Source organism: Elgaria multicarinata, chromosome 16, assembly GCF_023053635.1.
Source record: "Elgaria multicarinata webbii isolate HBS135686 ecotype San Diego chromosome 16, rElgMul1.1.pri, whole genome shotgun sequence".
In the NCBI taxonomy this organism is placed as follows: Eukaryota; Metazoa; Chordata; class Lepidosauria; order Squamata; family Anguidae; genus Elgaria; species Elgaria multicarinata.
This window is the reverse complement of record NC_086186.1, coordinates 27,411,723-27,439,054: the sequence shown is the minus strand read 5'-3', so window position 1 is coordinate 27,439,054 and position 27,332 is coordinate 27,411,723. Positions and strand designations below refer to the sequence as shown.

The window sequence follows — 27,332 nt, the reverse complement described above, 5'->3', positions numbered from 1 at the left end:
CACATGGCAAGGCAGGATTGGGACCACACGTCATAGGAAGTCTCCCCTAATCAGGAGGTATCCAATCCATCTTCAAAATCCTGTGTAATTTCACCCAGGGGAGGGAAAATCCCGGGTGCACCAAACGGGGGGTAGTGCAAATAAACCTTTGAAAAATAAGTAAAAATAAAGAAAATGGTTGAAAAATGTGCATTTTCCCCATAGTCTAAAGTGCACAATTACACAGGTACGAATTCGCCCCAATGCAAATTCGCACAATTCTCTAAATTTCTCCCATTCCCCCTCCCCCCCAGTTATTATACATCATTCACAGTACATACAATGCAAAAAGTGCAAGGTTTAAGTTTAGGTTTAGGGTTCAAAGAGCCTTTATAAAGAACCAACATTGTGATCCAGCCAAAGCGAAAAACATGTAAGTGCAAGTCACATTGATTTCAATGGGAGAACAACATGAGATTTAAGAAACAGAATTTCCAAAAATGCCCCTCAAAATAGTATTTCAAAATCTGGATTTTAATTTTGAAAAACTGAAAATTTGACCGAAGTTTCATTACAACTTGAGCCTTGGTGTGTCATCTCTTCCAAGGAGACTGACAGCCGTGTTAGTAATTGCACATAAACACACACACACACACACAAAACAACTGCTCAAATGGAATTTGGGAATCCAACTATTGAGGAAACTCAATTTTCAGTTTTAAAATAAAATAAAAATTCTAGCCGTTGTGGCTATGAAGACATATCGGCGATACGTCATGAAACCTTCACAGCCACAGAAGACCTCAAGAGGAATTCCAGTGTTTGGAAGACAGGACTTCACCTCCTGAATATCTCCTTCTTTGACTGGCTCACATTCTGCCTTCCCTGGGGGTAGAATTGTAGCTGACCTTCCCCCACAGGATAGCAAATACCTTTAAAAAACAAATGAAAAAAGCCCACGAATTAATTCTAGTCACCATGAGGTCTAGAAACTTACTTTTAAAGTATTTCTGACATTCCACCCATGTTATATATATAGTGTGTGTGTGTGTGTGTGTGTGTGTGTGTGTGTGTGTAGACATACTGGGGCTGGAGAATTTACACTTTGGAAGATTTCACTACAACATCATAATTTCTGGCTACATTCCTATTTGATTGCGAACAATATTGGCTATGGGAAAGCTCTTTATTTTTCTTAGCATATGTCCCAGAGAATATCCGATTTTAGGAGGAAGGATTAAGTTACAGGATGGATGTGAAATGGTCAAGCTCAGTTATTTCAGCATTCTTGAATCATTCTAGTGCTGGAGGCGTTTAATCCTTCTGAAAAGAGGCCTCCAATCGATTTTCAGAAAATTATCATCTGCAGAACAGATTTAGGGTTGAAGCTTAAGTGGATAGGCAGATAGAAATACAAGGAGATTGTGTCTGCTGTGTGCTTCTCCGTTGTTATACTAGAGGAGGGATGCCAGGAGTAGGTGGTGGTGGTGGGAAACATCGACATGATTTTCCAATAAAATGAAGCACAGCAAATTCCTGCGTTTGTGACCTGCAGCCTCTCAAGCCAAGATGCTCAGGGAATGGGACCTCCCTGGTCAAGGGTGACTATATGGAAAGGAGGACAGGGCTCCTGTATCTTTAACAGTTGTATAGAAAAGGGAATTTTAGCAGGTGCCATTTGTATGCATGCAGCACCTGGAGAAATTCCCTCTTCATCACAACTTTAACTGTTGTGATGAAGAGGGAATTTCACCAGGTGCTGCATGCATGCAAGTGACACCTGCTGCCTTTTCTATGCAACTGTTAAAGATAAAGGAGCCCTGTCCTCCTTTTCATACGGTCACCTTACTCATGACATTGTAGCTCAGTTCACTTGCTCCCGAGAGAACAGAGAGGGCCACTTGGGTATTTTCATTTCAGATCAGGGCCCCATGTTGAAGGAAATGTGTTTTCTTCCCAGGTTTTTGTTCCATGCAGGGGGACTAAACAGACTCTAAAATCGGAGAGAGAACACCTAAACACATTTGATCCGATTAGGACTCCGTGCCTGAGCAACCAATCCTATTCCTGGAGAAAAAGATGGATGGAAAACAGTGCCGGCTTTTCCCTTTCTTACTCCTTCTTGAAGTGACGTGCATTTTCGGTGAGCATGACTGACTATTTATGATGAAGACAAGGATTTCAAAGTGGCCAGCTGATCTGAAGGCTGTACAGTCAGCTGCGGCAAGTGTTTTCAAAACGCTATCCTAAGGAGACATTTGTGTTAGCTGGATTCCAGGCCTAAGAAAGAGCTTCTTCCTACAAGGTTTAGACTAGTCACATGCCAAAAGATTTCCCCCACATATTTTCCAGCCATTCTCATTCAACTGCTAGAAAAGAAATTGCTTTTGAAAAGAAATTCAAAGGAGAAGGAATTTTAGAGCAATTCTCATGGGTTTGGTTCAGGGTTCTTGTACTTACTTTACTTATGGCCAGGCTGAGGAGTGGGCACAAGTGCCTTTCATTGTACAGTCATCTCTCTGGCAGCTCCCTTGGCTTCCCCCACTTCCGGCCCAGGGGAAGACATCATAGGGCCTTTTCTAGGGTGACCATATTTGGGAAACCAAAAAAGAGGACACCTAGTGTGTGTGTGGGGGAAGCAGCTTTCTGAGTCCTGCAGAAAGTACGTTATTCCCCCGCCACCTTAAAGAACCCGATTGGAGTGGAGAGGGGAAAGGATTTCATTCTGCACCACCACCATCCACTCCAATGGGGGCCTTTTCTATAATGTCCACGAATGACCCACTTTCCCCTTTAAGACCTCAATTGGAGCTCGGGGTGGGGGAATGACGTGCCTCAAGAAAGCATGTCACTCCCTCCTGCCATGCTAATGGCAGCCTTAAAGAGGAAGGTGTGTCATTCCAGGACATTATTGAAAATTATAGGAAATCCCCCCTGACACCATGGAAAGAACAAAAACCAGGACAAATCCGGGCAAATCCTGACAGTTGGTCACCCTACACACACACACAAACACAGAGAGTACCTCTGGCCACCTCACAGTGATTAGGTAAGGTCAAAAACCCCACCAAAAGAAATTGAAAATAAATTATAAAACACTCTGAGGACGAGGAAGGAAAATGGAAGACTTTTTCATGGGGGAAGAAAACTTTCAGGAAATTGGAGGTCAGAATTTGGCACAGCACCAGCTCCACCTGTTCCCTGGAGCTGAACGCAACGCTGCTCCAATCTCTCACATCCACTAATATTATAAGCATTTGCGTTAGAGACAAAATGTATCCACAATCAACTGTCATAAATGTAACATTTGGAAGATCCTGGGGTAGGTGATGAACCCTTAAGAACGACAGCTAGGGCTGAGCCAAAATTTCTTTTCTCAGGAAAAAACGGAGACTTTTGGTTTCAAACTGCCCTAGAAATAAGAGACCAATTTGCAGGATTTTGTCCACATTTTCCTTCACCATTATTTTTTATGGTGGCAGCATTCCCTTCCCCCATCCCATGCCATGGAATGATGCCATTTGAGGTATATGGAGGATGTAAAATGGGGGGGTGGGGGCAGGAGCTGCCAACACAGCTGATGGGGTTGCCACTTGCAGGGGCAATGCAACAAACAAACAAACCAATTCACAGTTGGCTACAGAATCGGACTCAAAGAGTACTTATCAATGGAACCTTCTCAAACTGGGGAGAGGCAACGAGTGGGGTGCCGCAGGGCTCAGTCCTGGGCCCAGTGCTCTTCAACATTTTTATTCATGATTTGGACGAGGAGGTGCAGGGAACGCAGATCAAATTTGCAGATGACACAAAATTGGGTGGGATAGCTAATACCCTGGAAGACAGAAACAAACTTCAAAGTGATCTTCATAGGCTGGAGAGCTGGGCTGAAAACAACGGAATGAAATTTAATAGGGATAAATGCCAAGTTCTACATTTAGGAAATAGAAACCAAATGCACAGTTACAAGATGGGAGATACTTGGCTCAGCAATACTACAAACAAGAAGGATCTTGGAATTGTTGTAGATCGCAAGCTGAATATGAGCCAACAGTGTGATATGGCTGCAAGAAAGGCAAATGCTATTTTGGGCTGCATTAATAGAAGTATAGCTTCCAAATCACGTGAGGTACTGGTTCCTCTCTATTCGGCCCTGGTTAGGCCTCATCTAGAGTATTGTGTCCAGTTCTGGGCTCCACAGTTCAAGAAGGACGCAGACAAGCTGGAGCATGTTCGGAGGAGGGCAACCAGGATGATCAGGGGTCTGGAAACAAAGCCCTATGAAGAGAGACTGAAAGAACTGGGCATGTTTAGCCTGGAGAAGAGAAGATTGAGGGGAGACATGATAGCACTCTTCAAATACTTAAAAGGTGGTCACACAGAGGAGGGCCAGGATCTCTTCTCAATCCTCCCAGAGTGCAGGACACGGAATAACGGGCTCAAGTTAAAGGAAGCCAGATTCCAGCTGGACATCAGGAAAAAATCCTGTTAGAGCAGTACGACAATGGAACCAATTACCTAGGGAGGTTGTGGGCTCTCCCACACTAGAGGCCTTCAAGAGGCAGCTGGACAAGCATCTGTCGGGGATGCTTTAGGGTGGATTCCTGCATTGAGCAGGGGGTTGGACTCGATGGCCTTGTAGGCCCCTCCCAACTCTGCTATTCTATGATTCTATGAAAAAGAAAGAAAGAGGAAGAAACTGCGCTACAACCCTTTGCCCATGGTGAACTCTACTTGTAAGAAATTGTTGGAGAATTTCTCCTCCCCTTGGAGGAATTCGGTAAAATTATCCCCACAATTTCTCTGCCGACAAATAGGGTTGGGAATTTCAACTCTGCAGTGCATTGTGTTTCTCAGCTGGTTATTTTGGGGAAATAGTCAACTCTGGGGTGGTTTTTTGCCTGACAGATGACACAATAACCGACCGTTGTCAGCTCAACTAACGGTTGACGACTTAAACCACTGTTGCTTATTGTGTTGTCCAAACTGAGCCAATGAGAACTTGTTATTATTATTATTATTATTATTATTATTATTATTATTAATTAAATGTATATACTGCCCCATAGCTGAAGCTCTCTGGATTAAAAAAACTCTCTGGGTTAAAAACAGTGAACATTAAAAAAGTATACAAAATTTAAAACCATCAAAAATATAAAAACAAGAGTATAAACAACAGAATCCATTTAAACTACAACAGTTCTGAGGTCCATTAAAAAACAAACAAACCTTAGCGTATGTTGTTAAATGCCGTTAAATGCCTGGGAGAAGAGAAAAGTCTTGACCTGGCGCCGAAAAGATAACAATGTTGGTGCCAGGCGAGCCTCATTGGGGAGATCATTCCATAATTGGGGGGCCACCACTGAAAAGGCCCTCTCCCTTGTTGCCATCTTGGCAACATAGGAACCAGAAAGGACTACCAACTGAGGTGCCTAGGTTCACAGCTCCTTCCAAGTCATGGTGCATTATAGCACCCAGGGCCAGTCAAGTCAGTTTTGGCACCCTAGGCAGAAAATCCCACAAGCATCTCTCCAGTTTCCTGGCAGTAAAAATATAACAATCAGTTAAATAACTAACCATTTCCTGCCCTTTCATAAAGTCAAAACCAGCTCCCTGAGGCAGATGCCTCACTCTACCTAATGGTAGGGCTGGTCGCATCTAGTTTGGAGAGGCACAGTGGAGCTAGCGTACATCTCAGAGGTGCACAAGAAGAAATATCTTGATTGTATCTCCTCTTGCTGCTGTTGTTAAGCTACAAAACATCTGCGGAGGGCCATGAATCAGGTTGGGGCTGCAGTTTTGCAATAGGGAGGCTGTTAACTCTTCTCCCGTGCCATGCTTTCCTGATGCAAATTGCTTCCCTGAAACTATTTGCCCTGCAGGGAAAACATACAGGTGCCCATCTGAGCTCTGTCCCTGACATCCTAGGTATTATTATTATTATTATTATTATTATTATTATTATTATTAATATTAATATTAATTAATTAATTTATATATCACCATCAATGTACATGGTGCTGTACAGAGTAAAACAGTAAATAGCAAGACTATTTTCTACATGGAGGGAGATTTTTGCTACGAGGATTCAATCACAGGAACCCCCATTTGCCCTCTGTAACCAGCTCAGTGAGAGCCAGGCCTTGGAAGAGGGTGCCGTTTCATAAGGGATTCACTTGCAGCAGTTTCTCACAGCCCAGAGGCAAAAGCAGGTTGGGCCAAGGCAGACAGGGGAGCCTGAGCAGCGGACTCACAACAGCACAGAGAGCCATTTGCCATACGTCGGGTTGTGCGTTTCCTTCTCCGGAAGCTGAGCTTGCCCAAAGGCAGGAGGCATTCAATTACGGCCACGTTTCCCACTCTGTGGAGAGTTCTGCTCCGCAGGCTGCACAGACAGCTGCTGGTTGGAACGCATCGCTGGAAACAGAATTTGACACAGAGCAGACACAAAAACCTTTTGTTCCAGCTTCTCAGAACCAGCTGCTCTATTGCCCTACAGGCTGCTTTGCCTGCCATGAAATTAACAAAATTATTATTTTGTGTAAACACATCTGACACAAACATGCCACCCCCCTTCATGGTGTTTGTGATTGCTGGCCGCTAGGAAACAGAATGGTAGGATGGGTAACCTCCCCAAATACACTCACCCTCACCCAACTTGGATGGCTTAAAAAGGGGGTTGGATAAATTCCTGGAAGAGAATTTATGGCTGCTAGTGCTGATAGCTATGTGCCACCACCAGTATCAGAGGCAGTAAGCCTGTGTGCACCAGATGCTGGGGAACATGGGTGGGAGGGTGCTGTCACACTCATGTCCTACTTGTGGGTCCCTGGTTGACAACTGGTTGGCCACTGTGTAAACAGAGTGGTGGACTAGATGGACCCTTGGTCTGATCCAGCAGGGCTCTTCTGAAGTTCTTAAGTAGGTCCATGATGAAACTTCAGGTGCCAGGTATTACTCTTTCCTGACAGAGATTAGCACAAAGAGAGGTGAAACTTAGGCCATAGCTAGACCTAAGGTTTATCCCTGGATCGTCCGGGGGTCAAACCTGTTCACCTAGGTGACACACAGGGGATCCAGTGCTCAGGCAAGGGGTGAACCCTGGATGATCCCAGGATAAACCTTAGGTCTAGCTGTGGCCCAAGAATATGGGGTCTGTTGTGACAGGAACAAAAGAAATCCAGAGAAAGATGATAATAATAATAATAATAATAATAATAATAATAATAATAATAATAATAATAATATATTTCTTACCCGCCTCTCCCTCTGGACTGAGGCAGGGAATATTAAATGCAATATAATACATAAAACTAGTTAAAAGAGCATACAAAATCAATACAATGTTAAAATAACAATCACAACATCTTAAATTCTTAGGTTTAAAATTCATCTGGGTAAGTCTGCCAGAAGAGACTAGTCTTTGCGGCTGTCTTAAACTCAGAGATAATAATAATAATAATAATAATAATAATAATAATAATAATAATAATAATATTTCTTGCCTGCCTCTCCATTTTGATTGAGGCGGGGAAGAACAATAAACGATAAAATACATAATACTCAATTAAAACATAATATACATTATTAAAAACATCCTTAAAAATCCTAAAAACATTTTAAAAACATTAAGCTAACAAATCTCCCCCGGCAGGCCATTCCACAGTCTGGGGGTGGCAAAAAAAAAGGTCCTCTGCGTAACAGTTGTCAGCCTTGTTTTTGTTGACTGGAGTAAATTCTTCCCAGAGGACTGAGTGCGTGAGGCGATCCCGCAGGTAAGTTGGGCCCAAAACATGTAGGGCTTTAAAGGTAATAACCAACACTTTATACTTCACCCAGAAACTTATTGGGAACCAGGGAAGTGATTTTAAAGTTGGTGTAATATGGCTGCCATATTTTGAACTAGTTGAAGTTTCCAGACTAAGATCAAAGGTAGCCCTATGTAGAACAGGGTGACCATATGGAAAGGAGGACAGGGCTCCTGTATCTTTAACAAGCAGGTGCCCTTTGTATGCATGCTGCACCTGGTGAAATTCCCTCTTCATTATAACAGTTAAAGCTGCAGCAGCTATACTAGAGTGATCAGATACAAAAGAGGGGCAGGGCTCCTGCAGCTTTAACTGTTGTGATGAAGAGGGGCTTTTGCCAGGTGCTGCATGCATACAAATGACACCTGCTGAAATTCCCTTTTCTATGCAACTGTTAAAGATACAGGAGCCTTGTCCTCCTTTTCATATGGTCACCCTAATGTAGAACGCATTGCAGAAGTCGAGCCTTGACGTTTCCAGCGCGTGCACTGCCATTTTTAGGTCTTCTAATTCTAGGAAAGGGCAAAAAGATTTCTAGGACAAAGCTCATAACTGTGTTGAGACAGTTGGGAGTTTTGCTGAAATGCTGAAAGCTGTACGTCCAGCTGCTTTTAGAGTTTCCATTGCTTTGCATTCATGGGAGGGGGGGACCACTCTGAATAGCGCGTAGGATCAATGTCAAGAGCTGTGCCAGGACTCTGCTATAAAGCCATGTTCATCTTCAGAGGCAGAAAGCCGAAAGGAAGCCAGCTCCGTGCAGTCCCAAGCAAGCAGAACTGACAGTGAGGATTGAATCAACTAATTTCCTCTTCTACCTTCTGGGTTCTTGTGTTTTTGTTTGTATTGAAAATTGGCTTCCTTTGAAGTCTGGCTTTTAAAAATTGCATAATGTCTTGTTTAGCACAAAAGGATGTGAAAACGCTATAAAATCTTGCTTTCTCATCACTTTGCTAAATGCTAACAGGCACCCACGCATCTCTGTTTTGCACACACCCTGTTTCAGGGGCAGGGGGTCGAGGACTGCAGAAAGTTTACTTGGCAGCTGTTGTTACAGCGGTGGGGCTGCCCAGCAGTGCTGCCAGTGAAGCTTCTGCCAAGTGGGGTGGCAATAGACGGGGGAGGGAGTCATTTTTCAGGGGGCAGAAATCCCTGACCCCAGCATTCATGTAGTGCTATCTACGGGGGATTCCACACGTCATACTGAGGGCGCTTCCATGCGCCCCCAGTGCGCCCCCAAAGCGATCGTGTAGCTTGCCTTTCAAAGAGACGAGGTGTTGGGTTATTGTGCCAGAACTTTTCTCTCTCTGGAACTCTGTTTGTGCTCAGAAACAAACACACATCATGCAGGTCTTACACAGCAGAGCTGGTTTATTTCCTTCAGGCTTCTGTGCAGTTCAATTCAGATCAGTTCAGATCAGCACACTGAGGCATACACAGAGAGCAGTGATCAGAGAGCAGTGATCAGTAAGCAGTGATCAGTTCCATTTTTACAAAGTGAGAAACTATATACACATCTTACACAATTCTTATCTACATTACATACAGCTGTGATGAGGCTAACTTAGAATCTTGGCAAGGTTCCCAGAACAGCCTCTATCTCAAGGTAATTGCCCAGATATAGTCTTTCTCTGTTTAACCCTGAGATAGCCATACACACACAATTTTAATGACTAAGCAAGTATTTCTTTTCATATACTTAACAGTCCTCCTCTTGCGCATGTTGTTTAAATTGTGTTACAATCTGAGACCCAGCTTTAAAAGCATCTCTTTGTGTTTTACCATTGATACTGGCTTTGTGAATAAATCAGCCAACATAATTTCAGATGGACAATATTCAAGCTTAATCCAGCCCTTCTGAATTATATCTTTCACATGAGAATAACGAACATCCACATGTTTAGTTCTTGGTTTACACTTTTCAGATGTAGCCATACTAATACATGCCTGATTATCCTCAAATATGGTTACTGGTGTCTCAATTTCCAACCTTAGATCAGCAAATAATTGTTTATACCACTCAATCTCATTACAAGCCAGAGATAAACTGATATATTCTGCTTCTGCACTAGAGGTTGCTACACAATTTTGTTTTCTTGTATACCAATCAATCAAAGATTGATTGTAAAAGAATGCTGCTCCACTGGTAGACTTTCTATCAATTGCGTTAGCCCAGTCAGCATCTGCATAAACACAGAAATTTCCATCTTTGTGTGTAGATATTTCCAATTTGTGATTGATTGTACCTTTTAGATATCTCAATACACGTTTTACAGCTGTCCAATCAGTTACAGAAGGTTTTGTCATTTTTCTGCTTAAAAGATTTACAGCAAATGTAATATCTGGTCTACTTAGGTTTGCTAGATAAAGTAAACTTCCAATCACACTCTGATATTTCTGTATGTCTTCCATTTCAGTACTGTCTGTCTGATTTTGAAAATCAGTGACCATAGGAGTGGCAACAATTTTACAATTCTCCATGCTGTGTTCTTCCAGCAATTTTTTAATTTTGCCACTTTGTTCAATCAGAAATGACCCTGTGTTAGAATCTTTTGAAATTTGCATTCCCAAATAACTTTTCACTGAACCAAGGTCTTTTAACTCAAAATGTCTTTGCAGCTGGTTTACAAATGTGTTTTTCTGTTCTTCTTCATTAAAAACCAGTAACAAATCATCTACATAAATCAGCAAATACACTACATTTGAACCATCCTGTTTTGTGTACAAACAATGATCAGCTTTGCTTTGTTTAAAACCCATTTTGATCAATACATTGTCCAGTTTCTTATTCCAACACCTTGCTGCTTGCCTCAAACCATATATGGATTTTTTCAATTTACAAACTAACCCTGGATTTTTAACAAAACCTTTTGGTTGAGTCATGTAAATTTCCTCAGTTAAATCTCCATATAAGAAAGCTGTTTTGATGTCAAAATGAAATACATTCAATTGTTTTTCTGCTGCAATTTTTAACAAAAGTTTTACACTTGAGTATTTTGTTGTAGGTGCATAAACTTCTTCAAAATCTATTAGATATTTTTGAGCAAATCCTCTTGCTACCAATCTTGCTCTGTAACGTTCCACCTGTCCTTTCTCATTTTGTTTTACTTTGAATACCCATTTACAGGTAATGGCTTTACGACCTTCAGGTAAAGGTACTAGCTCCCACGTTTCATTTTTTTCCATTGCTCTGATTTCCTCTGACATTGCTTCATGCCAGCCCTGAGCTTCTGTAGGTTCCATTTCCTGAATTTCCTCAAATGAAGTAGGTTCATAGGCTATTAGTAAAGCTCTATGAGAAACCTGTTTGCTTTGGTATTCATCTGAATAACGAATTGGAGCTTTGCGTTCCCTTTCTGGTCGCTTTGGCATAGTTACAGGCATAGTTTCCTCCTTTACAGTTTCTTCCCCCTCCCTCTCTTGCTGAGATTGTTCAGGAATTTCTTCTGTTTCTACAGCTTTCTGTTCTACAGGCAAACTTACATACTGTTTTGTTTCCTGCATTTGTTCATGAAAAACTACATCTCTGCTCACAATTACACTTTTGTGATATGGAGACCACAAACGATAGCCTTTTGTTTGTGTATCATATCCCAACAGTTTACATTCCAAACCTCTTTGAGCTAGCTTTCCTGGTCTGTTTTCTTTCTGAATATGAGCAAAACATTTACTTCCAAAAACCCGTATATGTGACACTCTAGGTTTTCTTTTGTAAAACATTTCATATGGGGTTTTTTCATGTACAGAGTGGTAAAGCCTGTTTAACAAATAATTTGAGGTGGACAAAGCTTCTGCCCAGAACAGATTAGACAATCCTGACTCTTTCAATAGAGCTCTTAACATGTTCTGCAAGGTTCTGTTTTTCCTTTCTGCAACTCCATTTTGAAATGGTGAATATGGAGCAGTAAGGTCATGTTGTATACCCTCATCACTGAGGAATTTTTTAAATTGGTTGCTGAGAAATTCACCTCCCCGGTCCGTTCTTAGATTAGCTATAGGTTCTTTAAATCTATTTTTACTCCACTTAACAAAGGCTTTGAACTTTCCAAAAGTTTCACTCTTCTGTTTTAACACATACACAAATCCAAATCTACTGTAATCATCAACAATAGACAAGAAAAATCTGTTTCCTCCTTGACTTGTCTCAAAAGGACCTGCAAGATCTGCATGAATTAATTCAAAAATTCTTTTTGTTGTTCTCTCACTATGTTTTGGAATGTTTGACTTATGACACTTGGTTTCACTGCATACATTACATTCTACATAGTTAGAACATGGTTTGATTTTCACCCCTTCACACAATTCTGGAATCTTAGAAATTGTTTTATAGTTAGCATGACCAAACCTTTTATGAGTTAAATGGATACACTCTTGGTGTGGTTTGCAATTGGCTATTGTTTTTGTTGTGACTTTGCTGGCTACAACTTCATTTTTTGTACAAGTATTAATCACATACAAAGATTATTTCATTATTCCCTGCACACACACCTTGTTTCCCTGTTTTATAGTACAATTTTCTTCAGTAAAACAAACCTCATACCCCATTTCTGTTAACTGAAACACACTTAGAAGGTTTGTTTCTAATTCTGGTACATATAAAACACTTTGTAGTTCAACTCCCAGACAATCAAAATATACATTACCCACACCACAAATCTGGATTTTTATTCCATTTGCAAGGGTAACACACTTTTGCTCTGAAGTAGAAGTTTCCAAGGTAACAAATGAAAGTTTGTCTTTTGCCATACTTATTGAAGCCCCAGAGTCCAAAAACCAAGGATTCATTGTCTCTTTGACTCTTGCTAGAAGACACTTCTTTGTTGATTCAGCTTCATTCATTTTGTTTTCTTCTCTCCACTTTGCTGTCGACTGCTTTTTCTTTTTCTTGTTGTTGCAATCCCGCCGTAAATGTTCTGTGGAACCACAATTAAAGCATTTCCTTGCCTTTAATGCAGCCACCACATCAGAAGATTTATGGCTTTGTTGAAATTCAGCCACAGGAAGTTTAAGGCTCTGTTGTTTTGAAGCTTGTCTTCTTTCATAGGTTTCCAGTAGTTTTCCAGCTACATACTCGAGGGTTAAATTTTTCTCCTCTTGACTTTCCATCATGGTGACAACCGCGTCGTACGATGAATCAAGACTTGACAAAATCACATAGACTTGGTGTATAGTTGTAAACTCCATCCCTCGTGCCCTGAGTTGATTGAAGATTTCTCTCATGCTTTTCAAATGGTTTGACATAGACTCCCCTGGTTTCAGCTTCATTCCATACAGCTTCCGGGTTAGAATTATTTTACTGCCCGCTGTTTCTCTTTGATATACAGCTTGTAGCGCATTCCAGCACTCTTTTGATGTATTCAAAAACTGAATGAAGGAAATTTGAGAGTCTTCCACAGCTAATGCAATAACTGCCATTGCTTTTGCATCGTCCTTAAACCATTTAGCATTCTGTGGATCTGCTCTATCTGGTGGATCCTCTGTGACTACATACCACAGTTCAGCCTGAATCAGATACATTTGCATTTTGTAAGACCATAATGCATAGTTAGAGTCATTCAGCTTTTCTAACAATTGATGCAAACCAGACATATTAGCTCCTGCCATTTCCTCTGCTTTAGGAATTGGTATCTCACCGTCCTCCTGCTCAGAGTCCTCCTCAAAGTCAGCCGACTGAGATTTTTCCTCACTTTGCAGCACTGGCTTTAGCTTGATGTCTTCCTTCATCAACAGTTTTCTGTTTTAGCAGACTCCTGGTTCTGATACTGCACCGTTCCCATCAAGTTCTGGTTCTTCTGCCTGGGTTAGGCTGGTCTAGGCTGGACTGGACTGGACTGGACTGGACTGGGCCCATAACCTTTGTTGGGTTATTGTGCCAGAACTTTTCTCTCTCTGGAACTCTGTTTGTGCTCAGAAACAAACACACATCATGCAGGTCTTACACAGCAGAGCTGGTTTATTTCCTTCAGGCTTCTGTGCAGTTCAATTCAGATCAGTTCAGATCAGCACACTGAGGCATACACAGAGAGCAGTGATCAGAGAGCAGTGATCAGTAAGCAGTGATCAGTTCCATTTTTACAAAGTGAGAAACTATATACACATCTTACACAATTCTTATCTACATTACATACAGCTGTGATGAGGCTAACTTAGAATCTTGGCAAGGTTCCCAGAACAGCCTCTATCTCAAGGTAATTGCCCAGATATAGTCTTTCTCTGTTTAACCCTGAGATAGCCATACACACACAATTTTAATGACTAAGCAAGTATTTCTTTTCATATACTTAACACGAGGAAGAGGTGTCCTTGCCGCCGCCACCCACCTACCTCCTCGCCGGCCGGGTCGGAGAGCTCGGTGGAAGAAGGCGGGGTGGAGAGAGCCTTCTTCCGCCGAGCTCTCCGACCTGGCCGGCGAGGAGGAAGGTGGGTGGCGGCGGCAAGGACGCCTCTTCCTTGTCTCTTCGAAAGGCAAGCTACACGATCGCTTTGGGGGCGCACTGGGGGCGCATGGAAGCGCCCTCAGTACGACGTGTGGAATCCCCCTACATGAGACCACATCACGCCAGTCCTTTTCCAGCTTCATTGGCTGCCAGTCCAGGTCCGGGCCCGTTTCAAAGTGCTGGTATTAACATTTAAAGCCCTAAACGGCTTGGGGCCAGGCTATCTGAAGGAACGCCTCCTCCCGTATGTACCTGCCTGGACCCTAAGGTCATCCTCAGGGGTCCTTCTCCGTGAGTCCCTGCCAAAGGAAGTGAGGCAGGCGGCTACCAGGAGGAGGGCCTTCTCTGCTGTGGCACCCCGGCTGTGGAATGAGCTCCCTAAGGAGGTTCGCTTGGCACCTACATTATATGCTTTTAGACGCCAGGTGAAGACCTTTTTATTCTCCTAGCATTTTAACAGTCTAAAAATAAATTTTAACTTGGTGTTTTAAATTTGTAATTTTGCATTGCTGCTGTTTTGATCTGGTTGAGCTTTTATATTGTATTTTATATTATGGTTTTATACTGTTGTTTTATACTTTGAATGTTTTTAATTTTTGTGAACTGCCTGGAGAGCTCTGGCTATTGGGCGGTATAGAAATGTAATTAATAAATAAATAAATAAATAAATAAATAAATAAATAAATGCATCTTGAGTCTAGGGGTGCTTCCCAGGTGGAGGGTTCCTACCACTACCAGTTAGAAGGCATTGTGCAGTTATTCCGTCTTTTTCCTGCTTAGTGGATTTTCTCCGGTAAAGGAAAAGCAGCTGGAAAACACAGGAGGGTTACAAATGGGATCCAGACCCCCCTGTACAATTCCATAAATGGAGCAGAGCAGAGCAATGGTGCAATAAAAGCCTCCTCTGGATGCAACCTAGGAAAGTTCAAATAGCATCCTCCATCCTCTCTACTGTCCCGCCTTTGAAAGTAATGGGAATGCAGAATTCTGCCCCCAAGAGCCTACAATTTAGAGTTGGAGATAAGAGCAAGGTTTCCTGCACTGGGCTGGAGGTCTAAGAGGTGGGGCCTGTGGAAGAAGCTCACAGCCCGGATGGGGAACCCTGTGGGTCAGAAACCCCCCATTTCTGATTTAGATTGTGAACTACTTCAGGCAAATACAAATACAAATTTTATTTGTGTAGCAAAAGCCATTACAAAGAAAGCATGATTAAGGCAGAATCTACACTACTGCTTTATAACGGCATTGAAGTGCACTGACAAGTGTTGGGGCCCAGGACGCATTCCATATGCCGTTTGCAAACCGCTTTCATAGTGTTATATCCTGTTTGGTGGCCTCTGTCTCAGTTTGAACCAAGGCTGAGTCCAATTCTGAATGTTCTGAATGTTCTGAATGTTCTGGAAGATGTTTGCTAATATGAGATGTCCTTCAAACATATGGAATCACCCCCTGAATGGCCAAAGCTGTGTCCACGCATCTGGAATGTAGGGAGCAGAGTTTCCAATAGACCAGCATGTCTACCTCGTAGGCAGGTTTAAGACCCAGTACCTCAGTTTCAGAAATGAATCACTACATAAAATAGAGTTGACGCTACTGTTGTAACTCCAATTTGTTATTTTCTCTAGCTAGTTTGAGTACATTTTTCTGGTTTGTCCCTTCCTCAGGTGAACGGGTTTTAAAGCAGTCGGTCGGCAGGATCCAGCCTGGACAGAAACTCTACAGCCTTTCAATCAAGCGCGGTCCAGACAGTAAGTCATTTTCCATCTCCGGTAGTTTTGCTTTAGGAAAGAAGGAGGATGTATTATGGTGGCTGTTCCATGTTTAAAATAAACAAATAAAAACGACTTAATTCATGGCAGATGCAACCCGTTTGCCTCCATGACCTTCTTCAGTAATGGAAAACAAGCTCATTCTTGCCACTGCCTAAGAGATTTTGGCTATCACCAAAAGGAAGACAGCTGGCAGCTCTTGCTGGAACACTGAAAATCAAACATTGAACTCCAGTCTATGTCTACGTTGAGAGCACAACACGAACCTGGCCCTCCTATTAAGCAGGGTGAGGTGGCCATCTCAGGCGGTAGATGCTGGGGCGCCGTGTGGACAGGCACAGCAGTAGCCAGCCTGGTTAAGAACATAAGAACGTGCGCCATGCTGGATCAGACTGAGGGTCCATCTAGTCCAGCATTCTGTCCACATGGTGGCCAACCAGCTGTCAACCAGGGACCAACAAAGCAGGACATGGTGCAACAGCACCCTCCCACCCATGTTCCCCGGAAGCTGGTGCACACAGGCTTACTGCCTTGGATATTGGAGGTAGCACATAGCCATTGACAGCCTTCTCCTCCAGGAATTTATCCAACCCCCTTTTAAAGCCATCCAAATTGGGGGCCATCACTACCTCTTGTAGAAGTGAATCCCATAATTTAACTATGTGCTGTGTGAAAAGTCCTTCCTTTTATTTGTCCTGGATCTCCCACCCATCAGCTTCATGGGATGACCCCATTGGGTTCTAGTATTTTGGGAGAGGGAGAAAAATGTCTCCCTGTCCACCTTCTCCACCCCATGCATAATTGTCCTCTTTTTCCTGAGCCCTCTTGGTTGTTTCCTTCTGTCGGAGGACAAGGCTGTGTGTGCCACGTGGAGTGCCCTGTGCCCTCTAAGCTAACCTGCTGTCTTCAGGTGTGGCACAGGTTGCTGTCCTGTTGCCAGTGATGACACCGGTCAGAGTGGCTTCCATCTGTGGATTGTGTGGGAGCTTCCTGGCCTTCAGCAAAATGTCTTCAGCTGGGCCTGCTCAGTTCCTTTTGTCTCAGGAAAGACTCAAGAAGGGCAGGTGAACCAAACTGTGTGAACTCCCTAGAAGCTGGCATTTTAATAACAATGCGCAACATTTCTATAGCGCTATCAGGTGTTGAAAGTGCTTCCTATGCGTTATCTAATTGTAATCCTTGTAATGATCCAGCAAGATAAGTTGGTGTTATTCCCTCCATATTGTAGAAGGGAGACTGAGGATGAGCAGGTGTGGCTCACCTAAGACCACTTACTGAGTTTTATAGCAGAGGCAAGATTCAAATCAGCATTCCCACCCTAGAGGCTTTCAAGAGGCAGCTGGACTGCCTTGGATATTGGAGGTAGCACATAGCCATTGACAGCCTTCTCCTCCAGGAATTTATCCAACCCCCTTTTAAAGCCATCCAAATTGGGGGCCATTCCCAATCAGGGAAGCTTTAAGGTGAATTCCTGCATGGAGCAGGGGGTAGGACTTGATGCACTCATGGGTCCCTTCCAACTCTATGGTTCTATGATTTCTTTTTTCATAGCTCAGTCTCTTAGCCAGGACACCACACCAGCTCACGTTTTTTTTAATATGCACAAAGCGCTTCAGAATATTTATGAGAGCAAGTAGAATGGCTGAGCTGTGAACCAAGAAGTTGAGTGTTCAAATCTCACCAGTAATCTGCTGGGAAGTTAAATTTGTTTCTTTGTTACATTTCTATCCTGCCTTCTCCTCCAAGGAGCCCAAGGTGGTGTAAATGATCCTCCTCCTTCTCTCCATTTTATCCTCACAACAACCCTGTGAGGTAGGTTAAACTGTGACTCAGTGACTGGCCCAATCTCACCAAAGCTTCATGGCCATGTGGAGACTTGAACCCGGGTCTTCCCAGTCCAACACTCTAACCACTACACTCTAGTTCTCCTACACAAGCCCCATTAACATGAATGCAAGCTTTTCAAGATAATAGGTCCTTTTTATAGTTACGTTTTCCATCTTAATACCCATCCTGAACCTTAAAAGATAAGGAAAACTAGGGATCTATATAAGAATATGGCAATGTAAGGTTTAATACTCAAGATCTATCAGACCGATTTAGCTTTTTTAAAAAACAACAACTGAAGCTTGAGGAGCGCAGACACGCAGAAAATTCTGAACATTTGAAAAAGTTCAAAGCTCAAGCTTTAAAAGCAATTCATTTCTTCCAAGCCAAACAGGCAGGGCAGCCCGGGAGATGATGCACAGCCCTGCTCAACCAATCAGTGTGGCGCAAAGGCAGGCCCTGGGTGCGGTCACATGGATAGGCCGTTGGTGCCAGCAGGGAAGAGGAAGGGGACGGAGGCAGCCAATCTTGGTGCTTGAGGGAGGGGGCGGGGCCATTCTGCATGCAAAGTTTGGAGGGGGGATTCACTATGTATGAGCCACAATTTTATTATTCATGAGCCCCTCTGTGGTGAGGCGATAGAGGGGATAGGAGCAGAATTACTAGTGCCCATGGCGACATGGGCTTTACTCTAGTTTAAGTGAATGTAGCTATAGAAAGAAGGGTTTCCAGACACGAGGAGTTCTAGGGCTCCTGCATCCTTCTCTGTTATTCAGATCATGGAATGTGGACCACTTGGTTTAATATTGACCATCCCGGAGGCAACGGGGATTACGAGCGCATGGACGCCATCCGTTTTTACTACCGGGAGAGGGTGTGTGCGAGGCCCATCCTCATCGAAGCTCGAACGACAGACTGGATCTCTGCTGCCACCACGGGCCAGGTGGTCCACTCCGATGCCCAAGAGGGATTCTGGTGTCTGAATAAGGAGCAGCCTGCAGGGCAAGCGTGCTTGAATTATGCCGTGCGTTTTCTGTGCCCCGTAGGTAAGTTTAGGTTTCCTAGTATGGGCCTTTGAATTGCAAGTTCTACCCAAATAAGGCTTAGTAAAAAGTATCCTTATTTATAAAAGGTTTTGGCCAAGTGCTGACCCCAAGTCTTCAGGATGCCCGAAGCACTCCTTCGCCTACTCTCGTTACAGCACTTGCAGAAAGAGCTGTACCTCAAACTTTAGCAAGGGCGTTTCTATATGAGGCTTTTAACCCACCACTTTACCAAGGCTTCTGTTTCCAGAGTCTTTGCAGGATTAAGATTGGCTCCTTTACAAGGCTCCCCCCTCCCCAGTTTTTTTCTCTTCCTTTCTTATGTTTCATTACACAAACACTAGTTGGCGCAGTGGTATAGTGGAATTACGCAATTATATTAGGCTTCATCCCGCCATATACAAACAATACCGGACTTTCCTGGTTAGAAAACAACAACTCTAGAATGGTTCCAAAGCATGGGAGAGACCAGGGAGGATGACAATGCTGTATAAAGGACTCTCAAGCTACCATGAGTGAGGAATCACAAGTGCATAATAAAAGCCTCATGTAGAAAAGGCTCCCAATCACTCCAGGTAGGGGATTCCATAATCGTGGGGCAGAAGCTACCTCTTTATGTGTCCAGGATGTATAAATGTGGTGCACTGATGGACCAATCATCTGGACCAATTCTGATGGCTTCCATAAAAGACAGAGTGCACCTCCCAAGTACTTGGGCATACAAAAATGACATTCAAATAGATCATCCATGTCACTTCTTCAGTGTGTGCATGTGAGTTAAGTTTGTTAAAAAGTTCCTCACCAATAGGGTGACCAACTGTCAGGGTTTCCCCGGATTTGTCCTGGTTTTTGTTCTTTCCATGGTGTCAGGGGGGATTTTCTATAATTTTCAATAATGTCCTGGAATGACACACCTTCCTCTTTAAGGCTGCCATTAGCATGGCAGGAGGGAATGACATGCTTTCTTGAGGCATGTCATTCTCCCACCCCGAGCTCCAATTGATGTCTTAAAGGGGAAAGTGGGTCATTCGTGGACATTATAGAAAAGGCCCCAATTGGAGTGGATGGTGGTGGTGCAGAATGAAATCCTTTCCCCTCCTCCACTCCAATCGGGTTCTTTAAGGCGGCGGGGGAATAACGTACTTTCTGCAGGACTCAGAAAGCTGCTTCCCCCCCCACACACTAGGTGTCCTCTTTTTCGGTTTCCCAAATATGGTCACCCTACTCACCAAGGTAACTGAGTAATCATGTAACAAAGTGGGAATCTACACTATTGTTACGATAACGTTATGATTCAGCAACTGTGACGCAAAGCATCACATGACCCTCTGTATCTTCAGTTGGAAATCAGTTGTACTTACCTCCTTGATTTCGTTGTCCCAGTTCGTTGTTGCTGAGTACTAGCGCTTATTTAGAAATCATGTGCCCTGTTCTAACGACGTTAGCGCTTCTCCGAAAACGTTGATTTGAGTGATCAGCCAATTGCTACCCTGGTTTCCACATGTTGAAATTATGAGCATGAGCAGATGAGTTAGCAAAGGGGGGACAGGAAGGGAAGAAAAAAGGAAGTGGGCGGAGCAAACTGAGAAGCTCGCCTAAACACAGAGGAGACAGAGAACAGCTACAACAGAAGAACAAACAGTGTGCTCTGGATTAATGAATTTATAACGTAAAGGGAAAACATAAGTACCGCTGGATCCCCATAGTGTGCCCCGTGATTATCAAAACCGACACAGACAGCAATGTTAGAAATGGACAATAACCATGTTATTAGACTAGGGTGACCAACTGTCAGGATTTGCCCAGATTTGTCCTGGTTTTTGTTCTTTCCATGGTGTCAGGGGGGATTTTCTATAATTTTCAATAATGTCTTGGAATGACACACCTTCCCCTTTAAGGATGCCATTAGCATGGCAGGAGGGAATGACATGCTTTCTTGAGGCACATCATTCCCCCACCCCGCGCTCCAATTGAGGTCTTAAAGGGGAAAGTGGGTCATTCGTGGACATTATAGAAAAGGAGTGGATGGTGGTGGTGCAGAATGAAATCCTTTCCCCTCCTCCACTCCAATCGGGTTCTTTAAGGTGGCGGGGGAATAACGTACTTTCTGCAGGACTCAGAAAGCTGCTTCCCCACACACACACTAGGTGTCCTCTTTTTTGGTTTCCCAAATATGGTCACCCTATATTAGACTAGTGCAGATCCGGCCAAAGTTGGATCAAAAACTAGATTCCAGAAGGAGCAGGCAAGAGAGGAATAGAGGGCGGCCCCCTCCTAGGCCAGATGTACACCAAGCAGGATATGACACTTTGAAAACGGTTTGAAAACTGTATATGGTGTGTGTCCTGGGCCCCAACAGTTGTCACTACTGCAATAAACCATTTTAAAGCAGTAGTGTAGATCCTCCCTAGTGGGAGTGAAGCTCTTCAACTATTAAACATGATATAGTAAGAAATGTTCAGATTTGTGGGTGACACCAAACTTTCCACGAGGGTTAAACCATGAAAGGGGTGCAAATTGCTACAAAACGATCGCTCTAAACCTGATGGATGGATAACAAAATGACAGCTGAAAATCAATTTAAGTGGTTTCAAACTAAATGAATCCTGACATCAGATTTACATTGACGGGGTCTACGTAGGCAGCAACTATCCAGAATGAAAGACCTTGGAGGTCGCTGTAGGAACCTCACATAAAACATGTACTCATTATGAAGAGGAAGAGGAAACTGTTTCTAATATTCATCAAGAGCACCGTTAAAAAAATTATCTTGCTGTAACACAGAGAAGTCAGGCATCTAGGGCTTTATTTTTAATTCTTACTGGAGTCATGAGGGTAGACCTCCTTAATGCAGAAATGTCATTTCTAGGCTCTCTACTGCAAGGATCCAAAACACTATGGTCTTCGTGGTCAAAGTGGAGTGAATGCTCTGCAAAATGTGATCAAGCCGGCATCCAGATGCGGACCAGAGCCTGCCTTGCAGAAAGCCTCCAGGATCCACGCTGCAAAGAAGTGAGCGAGGAAGGAAGGCGCTGTTCTGGACCCCCTTGCTCAGGTACCCTCATAGAACCTAAAGACTATGTCCTGGTGGGAATCTACACTGGTGTTAGTCTAACGTTTTGAATGGGTTACTGTGATGCATAGCGTCACGTGACCCTGGGTCTCCAACGTTGTAAATGAGTCGTACTTACAGGTTCTATTTCTTAGTTCCAGCGTGGCTACAGATTCATGTGCCTCGTCCTACCGGTAATTCTCCTCTCCCTTTCTCAGAGCTGCTGGGTTTGCTCCGCCCACTTCCTGTTCTCCTTCCTTAGCCCCGTTTGCTATCTTATCTGCTACAGCAGATAAATCACACCAGTGTTATACTGTGCAATCACTGACAATTGCATGCAAAGAACTCAGAAGTTTTCCACCTTAGAATCTGCTTTGATTGTGAAGTACTCCCATGCATCCTGCCTTAAAATTTGAATCAAGTTGGGTCATCGGTTGATTTTTTATGATTTTTTTTTTAACATTTCCCCCCTCTTTGCAAAGGAGCTGAGGAGCGCTCAAAGGATCGCTGTAGCTCCGTGCAGGAAAATTAACAAGGGCCTCTTGGTCCCAGTCCAAAACTCATGACCAGTGGGGCTTAAATGTGGCTGCTGCTAAAACTTTTTCAATTTGGTCTCCCATCCAAACCCTGACCAGACCCAGCCCAGCTTAGCTTCAGCAAAGTGGCTGGCTCCTATGTGGCAATTCCCTGGGACTTATATTAAGATGTTTTTGGGAGGGAGGGAGTTTGTGTGTGCTTATGACTATTGCCCTGCACTGCTGGCTAGGAATGAGGCAGGCAGTGGGCGGAGCAAACCCAGCAGCTCAGAGCAACCCAGAACAACAGAAAGGATTTAACAGTGTGCCCTGCAGTAACGTTACAGCTACAGAGAACCACGTTAGGAAGGGACACTAGCAACGTTATAAGACTAGTGTAGATCCGTCCCTGCTTGTGGACTTCATGTCCTGCTTGTGGACTTCTCAGTGGCATGCATCTGGCCACTGTTGGGAACAGGATACTGGGCTAAGATGGACTGCTCAAGCAGGGCTCTTTGGTTAGGCTACACAACAGGAAGATCCAAGATTGTTTTACGACTATGAGCATCATCAGATGAGTGTTTTATCACACACTCGCTACTGCCCACTTACGGATGTTCGTGCGTCCTTTAGACGAAGTCCACTTCCCGCCTCCTTCTAGCCTGTTTTCCATCACAAAATGGACCCCTTTTAATCTGACTTTTTTTTTTTAATGGAATGTGCCGCCTTTGCCTGCTGTGTGCAGGAAACGCAGCGCGATAAAAACGCCCCCTGAATGGGCCAAGTTTACTTCCTCTTTGTTTACTTCCTCTTCCTTCTCCCAGTTGAAAGACGAAGTATCATGGGACAGGAGCGGGGGTGGAGAAGCGACAGTAGAGAACCGCGATCCCCACCCCACCCCGGTCTGATGACACTCATGGTTAACGGGAGAGCCAGAGAGCTGGGGAAACGTGTTCTTTGCTTTTCACAGAAGGGCACTAAGTTCAAAATGCTAATGCTCAGTTGTTTGAATGATGCCTGTGACTGAAAGTACGAGCTAGGCTGCATGGTGGGATGTAAAATCTTACTGGTTGAAAATAATTAGAAATATACAGGATCCCTTCTCAGCTAGATATCTGAGAATCCTGGATGCCTTAAAGGAGCCTTAGTCTACTGCCTTAGTCTACTGTGAAGACTAAGGATTTATTTGAAATCTTCCCGCCCATCCACAAAGATCTTCAATGGATGTCTTTCTCCAGCTGCCACTGCAGGTGCAGCTCTAGCCTTGAGGAAGACCAGGTCAAGGGGCCCTCCATCCCTCGACCAGGGCGCCTCCTGGACGAGCAATTCAGCCCCCGCTTCCTGGGTGGGCAATCTAGCCCCCGCCCTCCCTGCAAGCTTTCCACCAGAAGCAGAAACAGAAATCAACAGCAAGGAGGCTGCTGCAGACTAGAGTCACTTGGCCCAGTGCATCTCCTTTCAGTGCTGGATCCTTGAAATTAAATAAATTATTTTAGAAATTGGCCCTCTGGAGCCTGTTGGGCCCTCTGGAGCCTGTGGGCCCAGGCGTTTACCCAACAATGCTGAGTGATGACGCCACATCCGGGGACCGTGGCTTCTGAATTAAGGCTAGCTAGTGTCAACTAGGGAGAGGGGGCTTTCAGCTGTGATGCCCAACTTATGAAGAGGGAATCTACACATCATTGTGAGGGCGCTTACATGCGCCCCCAGTGCGCCCCCACAACGACTGTGTAGACCGAGAAAGAAGAGGTGGAGGAGGCGGCAGCTGGGGAACCAGCTGTGTCCTTGCCGCCGCTGCCTCCCCGCCGGCCTCCTGCTGCCGGGCTAAGAGCCACCCAGGCTGGAGAGCTCGGCAGAAGCAGAAGCCGAGCTCTCCAACCCAGGTGGCTCTTAGCCTGGCAGCAGGAGGCCGGCGGGGAGGCGGCAGCGGCAAGGACACGGCCGGTTCCCCAGCCTCCTCCTCCTCCTCCTCCTCTTCCTCCGTCTCTTCTTTATCGGTCTACACAGTCGTTGTGGGGGTGCACTGGGGGCGCATGTAAGCGCCCTCACAACGACGTGTAGATTCCCTCGAAGTCTTCTCGCCAGGGAGGTTCACCAGCCAGCATTTACACGGATGTCTTTTCAGCAGCAGGCAAAATCCTCTTTGATTTTCCAAGCCACTGTATGCACCTCGAAGCTGCTAAGTAATGTTCCCAAAGATACTTTGGGAAGCTCTCTGTTCCTTCTAGGCTGTACAGCATGATGGATGGTGTCTTTTTTATTAGGACAGCCGCCCTCTTAGGTTGATTAAGTTGAAATCTTAGTTGATTAATTGTATGGATTTTAGTTGATTAGTTAATCAGTCAAAACTGCGTATATTCGGATAGAAGAAAAGCACACTTTCGTTTTGTCTGATGGAAGCGTCCCAGTGGGCATCCTCTTAGAAGAGCCACAGCAGGACAAAGCTTTTTAGAAGTACTTATATTAAAAGTTTATCTTTTTTAAAAAATCTGATGCTTGATTAGTGAGGGATACCTTTTCTTAGTCAAAATGTCCCCCCCTTTTACTGATTTATCTAGTTGTTGTTATTATTATTATTATTATTATTATTATTATTATTTATATAGCACCATCTATGTACATGGTGCTGTACAGAGTAAAACAGTAAATAGCAAGACCCTGCCGCATAGGCTTACATTCTAATAAAATCATAATAAAACAATAAGGAGGGGAAGAGAATGCAAACAGGCACAGGGTAGGGTAAACAGGCACTGGGTAGGGTAAAACTAACAGTATAAAGTCAGAACAAAATCAAGTTTTAAAAGCTTTAGGAAAAAGAAAAGTTTTTAGCTGAGCTTTAAAAGCTGCGGTTGAACTTGTAGTTCTCAAATGTTCTGGAAGAGCGTTCCAGGTGTAAGGGGCAGCAGAAGAAAATGGACGAAGCCGAGCAAGGGAAGTAGAGACCCTTGGGCAGGCGAGAAACATGGCATCAGAGGAGCGAAGAGCACGAGCGGGGCAATAGTGTGGGATGAGAGAGGAAAGATAGGAAGGAGCTAGACAGTGAAAAGCTTTGTAGGTCAACAGAAGTTTATATTGGATTCTGAAGTGAATTGGAAGCCAATGAAGAGATTTCAGAAGTGGAGTTACATGGTCAGAGCTTTCCCTAACCTGTTGCCATTCAAATGTGTTGGACCAGGTCTTCCCTCCTCCCCAGCCTAGAGACCAACAACCATGCTGGTTGGGAATGGTGGGAGCTGTAGTCCAAAACATTTGGAGGGCATCAGTTGAGGAAGGCTGTTCTAAACGTTGCCACCCTTCTTTTGCTTTAAATTTATTTATTTTTAGTATCTGGAAAATTAAGGGGAAAACTTAGTAGCCATTATCAAAGTGTTTCTTTAAATAAAAAAAACATTGCTAGAGAAAATAATAATGTGTTGCTTTCTTTCACACCTTAGTGTGTAACATGACCTGCTCCATGGGCCGTGTGAACGCAGAGTGCGATGCATGTATGTGTGAGGAACATCTGCTCCGCGGCAAGGTCTCCCTTCAGGATGGCGCCCCAGCCGCTGGTGCCGCCATCTACCTCCAAGACGAGACGACAAAGTTGTTAACGGTGTCAGACAACAATGGGGTGTTCCAGGTTCCTGGCGTGTGCCCAGATGGAAAAACCGTTTTGCAGATCAAACAGCCAAAATACGTGACCGCTTTGGTTGCTGTGACTGAGAGCTCCAAAAATCCATCCTCAGTCCATGTCCGCTTGAAAAGAGCAGGTAAAGGGTCAATCAGCGTATTTTGCCCCCAATGGATGGATTCAGGGGGTCTTTTGAAGTCTGTCCGTTACGCTACGCAGTGTAGCTGGAAATACAGCTCCCACAATGCACCACACGGGCAGCCTGGTTCTGTGGTCTGTGGTGCCATGAAAAGCAGTCAAGGTCTATTGCATAATGTGGTGGTCTACAATGGTGGAAGGCAGGGGTGTTGAACCTCTTTTGGCCAGAGGGCAAAAGAAGCACTTGGGGCCTTCATTCTAGTGGTGCCCGCAAAGGCGGCGGGGCAAAAAACCAAAAATATCAGCATATTTTAAGCTTAAAGCTCTTACCATCAGTACCTCATCCTTAGGAGAGGCATTTCAACATTTTAGAATGGGGAGAAAACTGCACAAAAGCTGAAAAACCATCAAACAACCAGGGGATGGCCTTGCGGGGACCCTCGGCAGGCTGGATTTGACTTAGATGGCCACATGAAAGGAGGACCGGGCCCCTGTATCTTTAACAGTTGTATAGAAAAGGGAATTTTAGCAGGTGTCATTTGTAGGTGTGCAGCCCCTGGTGAAATTCTTGCTTCATCACAACAATTAAAGCTGCAGGAGCCCTGCCCTCTTTTGTATCTGGTCGAGAAGACAGGGCTCCTGCAGTGTTAACTGTGGTGATGAAAATGCATACAAACAACACCTGCTGAAACTCCTGTATTTTTATACAGGAGCCCTGTCCTCCTTTTCATATGGTCACCCTACCTTAGCTGCTTCTTTCTGCTCCTTCCATAAGCTCTGGTCTTTCTCTGGATGCATACAAATGTCACCTGCTGAAACTCCCTTTTCTATACAACTGTTAAAGATACAGGAGCCCTGTTTTTCTTTCCATATGGTCACCTTAGATTTGACCTCTGGACTTGAGCTTCTGCACCCTGATGTAAGCTGTGCCATATGCAGTTACAGAATTTGGCCTGATGTGGAATTTGCCTTTCTTCTTCACAGATTGTAAACTACTCCAGTCAAGCGCTTTGGCTAGGGTGACCCTATGAAAAGGAGGACAGGGCTCCTGTATCTTTAAGAGTTGCATAAAAAAGGGAATTTCAGCAGGTGTCATTTGTATGCATGTCGCACCTGGTGAAATTTCCTCTTCATCACATCAGTTAAAGCTGCAGGAGCTA

The 27,332-nt window shown here is 44.1% G+C and overlaps 1 protein-coding gene across 1 annotated transcript in view; it reads left to right on the top strand.

Moving 5' to 3' along the window:
* Positions 1–1,947: 1,947 nt before the first annotated feature.
* CILP (cartilage intermediate layer protein) overlaps positions 1,948–27,332 on the top strand; it is a 33,082-nt gene continuing 7,697 nt past the window's right edge. The window contains exons 1-5 of the mRNA XM_063142406.1: positions 1,948–2,122; positions 15,883–15,966; positions 18,591–18,860; positions 21,727–21,912; positions 25,859–26,173. Coding sequence (XP_062998476.1) covers positions 2,059–2,122; positions 15,883–15,966; positions 18,591–18,860; positions 21,727–21,912; positions 25,859–26,173 — 919 coding nt within the window. The 5' untranslated portion in view covers positions 1,948–2,058. The remainder of the gene's footprint in view (positions 2,123–15,882; positions 15,967–18,590; positions 18,861–21,726; positions 21,913–25,858; positions 26,174–27,332) is intronic.